The 10,642-nt window shown below is 33.9% G+C and overlaps 1 protein-coding gene across 1 annotated transcript in view; it reads right to left on the minus strand.

The window, feature by feature from the left end:
- The window catches only part of LOC150103506 (type I phosphatidylinositol 4,5-bisphosphate 4-phosphatase-A), a 150,074-nt gene extending 139,677 nt beyond the window's left edge, over positions 1–10,397 (minus strand). Inside the window, exon 1 of the mRNA XM_090397953.1 lies at positions 10,304–10,397. Coding sequence (XP_090254079.1) covers positions 10,304–10,397 — 94 coding nt within the window. The remainder of the gene's footprint in view (positions 1–10,303) is intronic.
- Between the last annotated feature and the right edge of the window lie 245 nt (positions 10,398–10,642).

Consider the following 10,642-nt stretch of genomic DNA (forward strand, 5'->3'; position numbering starts at 1 on the left):
AAAAGGCACATTTTTATCTGAACAATAGTGTTAACTCACACAATTGCCACATTTGGGATGTGAATAACCTTCATGTTCCATCAGATCCTTTACACTCACCAAAAGACAGTGTGGTGTGGTTTCACTGCATTGTTTATTATCAGTCCATACTTTTTCAAAGAGCTTCATCCGACAGGACCAGTGACTTGTACCGTCTCTGCTGTTAGGTATCGAGAGATGCTGTGCAATTGTTGTTCAGCAACTGCAGCAGCAGCAAAGATGCCTTGATTCTACCATATTCATGCAGGATAGAACACCCACCTCACATTGAAGATTACTGGTATAGTGATTATCGGCAATCCTCCAATGTATGGTCACAGCATGGCCATCTCATTCATCTCAACCCCTGTGATTTTCGGTTGTGGGGCTATCTGAAACGCATGGTGTATGAAGGATATGTTCCTAATTTAGTTATTTAAATAATTAATGATTTAATAAATAATAAACAATTTAAATTTATTTAAATTTTTAATATTGGAAAAAGACCATGATCCATCACAATAAAAGTTTAGAAGAGAAAGACTGTTTTTAGAACTGTTGCTGCTCTTAAAAATCAGCCTAATTTAAATAAATATGGCTGCATAAAACTTGCCAAAATATGGGAAACTAATACTTTGTATCCCAGTTTACATCCTAGGCCACTGACTGATGTCCATAGAGGGTGCCAACCCATCTAGTCTTTCTTCTATATGCTTCAGTTAGTTTTGTACTGCCTTTGTGTGGTGTGTGTTACATCTCATGTTGTACTCCTTGATGATGTCACTGTAACTGAGATGAAATAATAGAAGCATTAAATACTTCTTTTAATTGTTTCCCAGTACTGTTTCACTCCATTAAACTTTTATCGTGAGTTTTTCTCAGCACTTAAGTCCTAAACACAGAGTACTTAATATTCAAAATACATCAGTTCCATTCACTTCCAATTCAACAACACCAGCCTCATCTTCTAGGAATAAAACCTGTTTTAGAGTGAAATATCCTAATGAAGTAATCACTAAAATAGCCCTATTATATTACTTACAACAGTCACCAGTCTACTTTCTCAATCCACTGAGGTCATTCTTCTGTAGTAATGTTCTTTCCTGCTAACTATATAAAGAAAGACCTCCTTTTGATTTTTCCTCATATTCTAATTTCTCCTTACTATAATGATTATTCTCTCATTTAAACTATTGATGCAGATGCTCTCTTTCTATCCCCCATCCTCTTTTTTTTAATATCTTCTTCATAACCTCCTCTTCCTATCAATTCCTGTAACCCACTTTATCCCAAACCTATCCTTATTGCTATGTACATATTCTCCACTACTAGGAATATTAGCAAATATTTCTAAACTTCTTATCTCTTATCTAAGAATCCCAAGGTTCACAATAATCATTACTTTTAATTCCATATAAATTCCTTTCTTCTTCTTCCTGAGACTTCAATGTAACTTCTTTTTATTGCTTCCCATTCCCAAATCAAGAGCAGCTTATTCTCATCAAATGGGGAAAGGATGACATCCCATTCACAATTCCTATGGTGTTACAACAATTCAAATCTTGATTTTTGTGTTTTGATGCATGTTGCTGAAATTAACTGAAATAAGTATTGGGACATCCCATTTTATAATGAAGCATAATGCTATATATATTTCTTTCATCACATGTAGAATATAAGTACATAATGGTATGAGGAATGATTTAAAAGGAATATCTAGTTATTTGCTGATGCCAAACTGGGTAGGGTAACAGTTAATAACAGTGATGAAAATATCCTGCTGGATGATTTATATAGACACAGCAAAGGATAATGACTGGCAGTTCAATGTGACAAAGCAGAAAGGTGTGGGTGCACTTTGAAATGAAAAGATTACTAGCTGTGTGACACTGATGGCAGTGGACTGCAAAAAACTGATGAGATGAGGTATTTGGGGGGTAATGGTGAACAAAGAAATGAGATTTCTGATTAGAAAAAGTGGACAAATTATTCAAAGGATCCTTGGTTGTTAAAGAACACTTTTATATATATAAAAAATATATATATATTTATTCTCGGGGCTCCCACGGACTACCGAGCACGTTCCCTAGGTGGTGAATGGGAGGAAACCCTGACTACCACCTGTTGGATATCAAGGCAGCTCTGAATAAAGAGCTGTGGACCAGTGGTTTCGGGACTGGCAATCCTATGTGAAAATATTACCATTCACCAACCCACACTTGGCCAGCATGGTGAATTTATGGCCTAACCTTCCAAGATGAATCCAACAGAAATAAAATGGCCCTCATTCCCTGGAGGCCGGATTGTTACTATCTATGGCGGCAGGCAGTTAAACATGAAGGCAAAGGGTGTTAAGAATCCCTGGGTAACCAGATCATGCTGCCATTGGAAACTAGACTATGGAACATTAAACTGTAGGACCCTGAACAGTGCAGCATGGCTAACTGAACTGAAGAGCTAAATCGACTAAAATGGGACATTCTTGGACTGTGTGAAGTTAGACATAATGGTGAAGAAATTCTTCAATTAAAAAATGAAGACATACTCTATCATAGATGCCAAGATAAGTAAGGAATCAGTGGAGTTGGATTCTTGATCAACCAAAAAACTGAAGAACAACATAATAGAATTGATAATAGAATCGATGAGTCTTTGGACTCCCTGGAGGTGTTAAATAATAATAATAATAATAATTTGACAATGTATCCAATCGAATAGAAGTATTGTTATTCAAATCTCAAAAAAATACAACAATAAGTCATACTGATGAAATTGAAGCCTTCTAACATGATGTATCCCAACTCTACAATAAAGGAAAACATCATTTCAGAATTGTAATGGGAGACTTTAATGCTAGAATTGGTATACAACATTCAGATGAAAGCTCAATGGGAAGTTTTGGATATGGCATGAGAGACGACAGAGGAGCAAGGTTAATAGAATTTGCAGAAAAAGAAAACCTGTATGTCATGAATTCCTTTTTCAAGAAAAAAACATAGAAAGTGGACATGGAAAAGTCCAGATGGAAAAATTAAGGCAAATGACTTTATCCTCAGCAATAAGAAAAACATCTTTCAAGACTGCTCTGTTATAAACACCTTCAACATTGGAAGTGACCATCGTATGGTATGCAGTAAAATCCAAATAAACTGCCAAAAAGAAAGAAGAAAAATGTTTTGGAGATCAAAACAAAACATGGATGTACATAAACTCAACATTAAAAAAGATATATTCCAACATGAACTAAACAATAGATTTAAACATCTTATTATAGATGACAATGCTGATCTATCAGAAAGTAATGACATTATTACCCAAAACCTTTTACAATGCTTACTTAAAATAGCTGGTACCACAGAACAGAAACAAGACAAAATCTCTGAGAAACAAAACAGCTTAAGATTAAGCAAAGAGAAATGAAACAATCAGTTAACCTACAGAATAAAATTGAATACACTGAATTGTGCAAAACGATCAGAAAACATATCACAGAAGAAATAAGAAAATTCAATTGTAAATTCATACAACAAACAATTGAAAATTGTTTGTTGTATGAAAACCATAGTCTCAAAAAAGCCAAACAGCAATTGATGAACAACACAAACGGATGGTTGCAGTCAAACTACAAGACAGGACCATCACCAGAGAGAGATATGTTATAGCAAAAGGAGTTGAAGAATTTTAATCAATACTATATCAGGATGATCAATTAAATGAAGAAGAAGACAACTACAACACAGCTGAAGTATCACAGATTCTACCAGAAGAAGTTATGTGGAGTATCCAAAGCTTGCAAAATGGGAAAACTGCAGGTGAGGATGGAGTTATAGCTGAACTTCTAAAAACAGGTGGAGAAATAATCTGCACTCTTAACAAAACTATTTACTTTATGTCTGAAGAAAAATGATGTACCAACAACATGAAAGAAGGCTACCCTAATTCTGATACATAAAAAAGGTGAGATAGAAGACTTGATGAACTACTGACCTATCAGTCTACTATCAGTGGTTTACAAAATGTTGACAAAAGTCTTAGCTCATAGGCTTTGTGCGACTCTACACCTAGCACAACAAAAAGAAGAGGCAGGCTTTCAAAGGGGCTTTAGTACAATGGATCATATCCAAGTTGTACAGCAGATTATTGAACAATGTGATAAATATTAATTACCATTATGTCTTCGTTTCATTGCCTAAGGGAAAGCCTTTGATTCACTTAAAACTTGTGCAAATAATTAAAGAATTACAAAACCAACAAGTGGAGAAGCCATACATCAGGACCATCAAATCAGCATACACCAATGCCATAGCAGCAATTCATTTCAATGGAAACATCTATACTGTGGGAATACAGAGAGGTATAAGACAGGGTGACACAATATCTCCAAAATTATTCACAGTACCCAGAAGAAATATTCAAACTTCTTGATTGGGAAGGGAAAGGTCTGAAGATAAATGGAAGATATTGAAGCCATTTACACTTTGCAGATGACATAGTTATCTTTACTTCAACTGCACATGAATTACAGACTAGTATCCATGCACTCCAAATTGCTAGAAAAACAGCAGGCCTAAAGATAAACCTATAGAAGACCCAAGTTATGTTCAATAGCTATGTCCAACCAGAAATAATAAAAATCAATAATGAGGAAATTAAACATTACATATACTTAGGACAACAGATATCAATGGAACAAAATATCACGATGAAATTAAAAGGCATGAGATGCTTGGGTGAAAAGCATTTGAAAAATTACATTCAATATTCAAAAGCCAACTACCATTATGCCTGAAGAGAAAAGTTTTTAACCAATGCATACTTCCTATACTGACATATGGCTGTGAAACTTGGACACTCAATGCAAAGGAAATTCAAAAATTAAGAATAACACAATTTAGTATGGAAAGCAGTATGCTTGGTATCACAAGATTGGATAACAAAAGGAATACATAGATAAGAAATCAAACCAAAGTCTCTGACATCATAGGAAGAGTGAAACATCTGAAGTGGTAATGGGCTGGGCATGTTGCTCGACGACAAGATCAACGATGGACAAAAGAAGTACCAGATTGGAATTCCACGAGAGAAAAAACGACTACGACACTGACTTAAATTATGGTGGAGCGATGATATCATCAGATTTGCAGAAGTGACATGGAAAAGGAGAGCCATGGACAGACAGTTTTGGAGTAATCTTGGAAAGACCTTCATCCAGCAGTGGATCGACAATAGCTGATGATATATATATATATATATAAAGATTTCATACCTGGACCTTGGAGACAAAGAAAGTGAAGAGATAGGGACTGGTGACCAAGATGGTGACACCTGTGAAATGGAAACAAATTTTGAAGATTTGTGGGTAAAAACGTGGTACAGACAGAAAAGAGGGAAGATAACACAAACATAAGTTACTAAAACAGTTTTACAGGACAGATGCTGAAGAAATTTTTTCTATACTCAAGAGAAGAGTATAAGGTGGTTGCCTCTGAAAGTTGGAGACAGTAACAACACTCTTGCCAAGCAAAAAAAACTAGTCCTTTGCTTAGAGAGTAGTGGACTGGATGGATTGCCAGAGGAAGGCAAGGTTCACTGAAACTCTAAATATGCAGCACTTTAGTGAGAATATAAATGCCCTAATAAAAGAATGAAATTAAAAGGAGATGATGCAACAGTCATAGCTACAAATCATTACATAGGATCTCTAACCTGATAAATAATAAATTTAGTTTAATACTTTCAACATCTAACCTGATAAGTTTCTCCACACTGCTGTAGCACTTCTATATAATAAAGCCTTGATGAACAGGTATTTTATAGAATTGTATAACAATTCTTACAATCTTGGGCATGTTTGCAAAAAATAAAAAATAGCAGCTATGTGAAAGAAATGTAATATCAATTAAAACTTCTACCCAATCCATTTAGAAAGGGAGGGGAGGGGGGTGAAATACACATCAAATACAGATTCATGTTCTGCAGTATGAGCACACCTAGGATGCTCAGGCAATTTCAATGTGCAGACCAAGATGAGAATGTTTTGCTCTGCAATAAATTTGAAAGAAGTTTGAAAGATACAGCTGAAGTTGTGTATGCCCGATGAAAATTAAACAAAAATTATGAGATATTCAGTGACATGTATTTTTAACATTCATGAACATCATCAGCCATTTTCTGTCCACTGCTGGATGAAGACCTCCCTCAAAGCCCTCCGTTATTTTGAGCCTTTCTATGCCAATGAGTTCCTGCCATCTCTTTAATCTAATCTTCCCACCATCTGTTTGGTCTTCCTGTATCTCTTTCCGTCTCTAGGATACTATTTTGATATCAACTTTGTACATTATTGAGTGTTACTTCTTGGAATATGACATGTCCATTACCATTTGGATCTTTTGAAGTCTGTTATAATGTCTCTAACCCAAGTCTGAGCTCTTATCCAGGTATTGCGCTATCTAGTATACCAAGTAATGATCTTTCCATTTTTCTCTGGGTAATCCTCAACTTGTTGGTCAATTTTTTAGTCAAAGTCCATGTTTCACTTCCATGACTGAAAGTATGTAACTATTGAATATTTTTCTTTTTAGGCAGATGGGGATGTTTCTTTAAGTGCTTCACAGTATTCTCCAAAGGCTATCTAACCAAGTTTAATTAGACATCTAATTTCTTCTTTACAGTCATCTTCTACTGTGATCTTTTGTCCTAGGTAAACATAGGAAATTACCGTATCAATTTCCTAGTGTTCCATTTGTACTGGCTTTTTGGTAATGTATTCATTATACATTATTTTTGTTTTGTCCTTGTTGATATTTAATCCTTTCCTCTACAGTCAATTCAGTGATCATTTGTTGAAGTTCTTCTGCAGAGTTTCCTAAAAGAACAATCTCATCAGCATATAGTAGGTGATTTAGTTCTTTCCCATTTGCCATAATTCCTCTATTTTTCCAATCCAGGTTTTTAAAAATTTCACCTTGGGTTGTTGTAAATAATTTAAGTGAAATGGCATATCCCTGTCTAACTTTCTTCTTTATAATAAATTTCATATCTGTTCCTGATTTTAAAGATGCAGTTGAATTTTTATATATGACTTTTCAGATCATCAACTATGAGATGATTTGGAAAGTTCTGATAAACACCTCGAACAAAAACGATATTAAAGCAACTGATATAACCACAAGAAAGAACATACAAGGATATAAGAACATAAGTTACCTTCATAATTTTGCTACTAGTATATTCTTTCTTGTGGTTATCCTTTGCTTCATTTTTGTTCTAGGTGGTTATCAGAACTTTCCACCTCCCCCCCTCATATATCAATGTAAGTTTTTTTCATTTCCTTGATTTTTACGGGCTTTTAAAATAGTTGATGTTCAGATTGAATCAAATGCCTTTTCAAAATCGATAAATGCTAGACCCTAAGGGTTTTTGGTATTCTGCTGTCTTTTCAATTATTTGTCTTATTACATATATATGATCAATGGTGCTGTAATTTATTTCTGAATCCTGCCTGTTCTGAAGGGTTGCAAAAATCTAGATTGTTTTTTTATTCCGTGGCTAATGATTTTTGTAAAAATTTTGTATATTGTTGAAAGAAGACTGATAGGGCAGTAATCTTTAATATCCTGTCTCCCTTCTTAAAAAAAAAAAAAACTATAATAAGGATAGCATTTTCCCAACTCTGGTATTCTCTTCGGTCTTAGGCATGATGCATAAATTTTATTTAACATAGCAATGACTGGTACTTGCTTTCAGAACTTTTATTGGTAACTCATCTTCACCTGGTGTCTTTCCATTGCTCATGCTATCCATTGCATAATGAACTTCTTTAAAAACATCAGGGCATATTTCTTCCTCTTCCATTTGAGATATTACGTTTTTGTTTTCATATTGGTTTAAGCCTTGGAAATCATCATACAACCTGACATAGGAGGATTCTATTCTTCTCATGATCTGTTCTTTGTCTTTAATTAGTACTCCACTTTCATCTTTAAGAGTTAATTTATTTTGTCCTATGGACAACTCTCTTCTTGCTCCATTTAGACTCACTGTTTTCTATTGTAATTCTAATTCTCTTTGTTCTGAAATTTCTCATTTCTTGTGTCATCTTTTGCTTATTGTTTTACATAGCTCTGAGAATTCTATTCTACTTCTCATGTCTAGATCTCTTTTCATTTCTTTTCTCTTTCTGAGAAAAGTTTAGGGTTGAATCAGACAATTTTCTTTCATACTTCTTTTGGTTAATTCCATCAATCTCTTTGGGATTATTTAGTAGGGTCTCAGTTATTATTTGATAGTTTTTTTTATCCAGGTCATCATTTACATTAATATTATAAATTCTTCTTCGATCTTATTCTGGAAGAGGATCCCCCCCCCCCAGATTTGGTAATTTAACAGAGGCACTTTTATTTTAATCAGTTTCTGTCTTTCCCATGCTAAAGATGATTTCAATCTTACTAATCTGTGGTCACTACCTATATTGAAATAATTGTATGATATTGGTGTATAATAATTAAAATTATAATAATCTATATCTTGGATAATATATTTTCTGTTGGTTAAAATATAACCTATTTCATTAAACACCTCTCCATTTAGATTTTGCTATGTCCATTTCTGATTCTTCCTCTTCTGAATAAAGTATTCATTATATAAAAATCTCTACTTTTAGCATATTCTATCAATCTTTCTCCATTTTCATTCCTATATCCTAGTCCATATTTACACAACTGCTGCAAGATGTGCATCTCTTACACTTCTTTACCAGTGAAGTCTCCCATTAAGATTGTAAAGAATGTATCATTGCTATTTAACAGTTGGTTTAGTGTTTCATAAAATTCTTCCTCAATGTGATCTGAGGTTGGTGCATAAACTTGTAAAACTTAATTTATAATGTCTGTTTATTTTAAAGTAGAGTTCTGCAATCCTGTTAGTGATATTTTTTGTATTTTATCTTTTTTTATGGTGCAGTTAATTATTAGGAAGCTAGTTCCTCCCTGGGGATCTTGATTATCACCATAGCCATAGAGCAGTTGTCCATTCTTTAATCAATTCAATTTTCACCAAATCTCCAAGTTTCACTTAATTCACTGATGTCCCATTTTATTTTTTCTGCTTCTAATAGTAATTCTAATTTTGCTTGTCCTAATAGTGGCCTAGTTGTTGGTACACACATAATTTTCTGTTATTAGTTCTATTAGATTTTACGTTCTTAGACTGCATAAACATATACTCCTGATACTACATATATGAAATGTCTGCAAAACAATTACCTCATGCCATATCATAAAACACAGTTGTGTTCCTGAATATATATATTACTTAAATGAACATTAAGATTTATTCTCTTTCTAGTTCTGTAACTGGAAACTTTCTTATTCTTGAGGAAGTAATTTGAAAATGTGGTAGAAAATAGTGTAACCAATTAGTAACAAGTTATAACTAATAAAGGTTATATAATTATAGAGTCGCTTTTATGTATATAGGAATTGGAAAGTATAAACATATAATTATGTTCTCTGTTATCAATAAAAGGTGGGGAATAAGTAACAAGAATTACTTGATGTGCACAGTTGATGTTTTAATTGAAAGCTATAGTTGGCATGATGTCTGATTGCAAGAAGGTTACCTGGTATAACAGAAATGGATAAACTAAAATTTGAGATGAATGGAATATACAACTTCAGGAAGATATTTTCATACAATGATTGCTGGTCTTATAAGCTTGACCTCACAATACTGTATTATTCATATTAACTCTTGCAGTAAAAATTATACACTTACATTTTGTGATATTTAGGAAAACTGTGTAAATATACATTTCCCCACTCCACAGATGGATTTAGATTTCACGAAATGACGTTACCTTTAATAACATGAACACAGAAAAGGAGTTCGCTTTTTAAGACCGGATTTTATTATCAATGGGTTTCGAGTTAAATTTCTTGAACGGAATTAGATTTACCTGAACGTAGGCAATAATATCGACTAGATAAAGAGACAACACTTCAAGTTAGACTACAGAAATCAATTACATTCATAGAGCTAGGTGACGCGTACCAAAGACGATAATGCAAAGAAGTGCTGAAATTACCAGTGTGAATATTTCTTTATTTATGACTGTTTTTCAAAAAGGATGTAAACACGAAACATTTCAATAGAGAAAAATCAAACAACTTTGACAATGTTTCAATCGGTTCCATCCTACTAACTGCAAACTACCTGAAAGTTGTAACGCCTTAATAGTTATTAGAGTACATATCAACAAGCAGAAGTGTATTCAATGCAACCATACCAGCTACATCAGCTCCTCCCAAGTGTCCATAATTTTGCGAACCGATTTCATTTTGCAGCAAAGGAGCTTTTTCATCCGGTGCCTCACTCGCCATTTTCCACTGAATACAGTAATAACAAACTTAAGACGATCATATGACTACGTCTAAGCACCACCTACTGGCCAAAATAGCAACAAATAAAAAATGTATAAACCAACAGACCCCTAATTAACAGGAACAGCAAGCTAAACCAGAATCAAATTGCTTTTATACCAGCTGACAATTCGTCCCATAGTCACTTATGCTTCTCCAGCCTGAAGCCATACCTCTAATACTAACATTCTCAAACTGCAACGTGT

This window comes from Typopeltis vanoorti, chromosome 9, assembly GCF_054136105.1.
Source record: "Typopeltis vanoorti isolate ZY-2024b chromosome 9, IOZ_Tvanoo_1.0, whole genome shotgun sequence".
Taxonomy (NCBI): domain Eukaryota; kingdom Metazoa; phylum Arthropoda; class Arachnida; order Uropygi; family Thelyphonidae; genus Typopeltis; species Typopeltis vanoorti.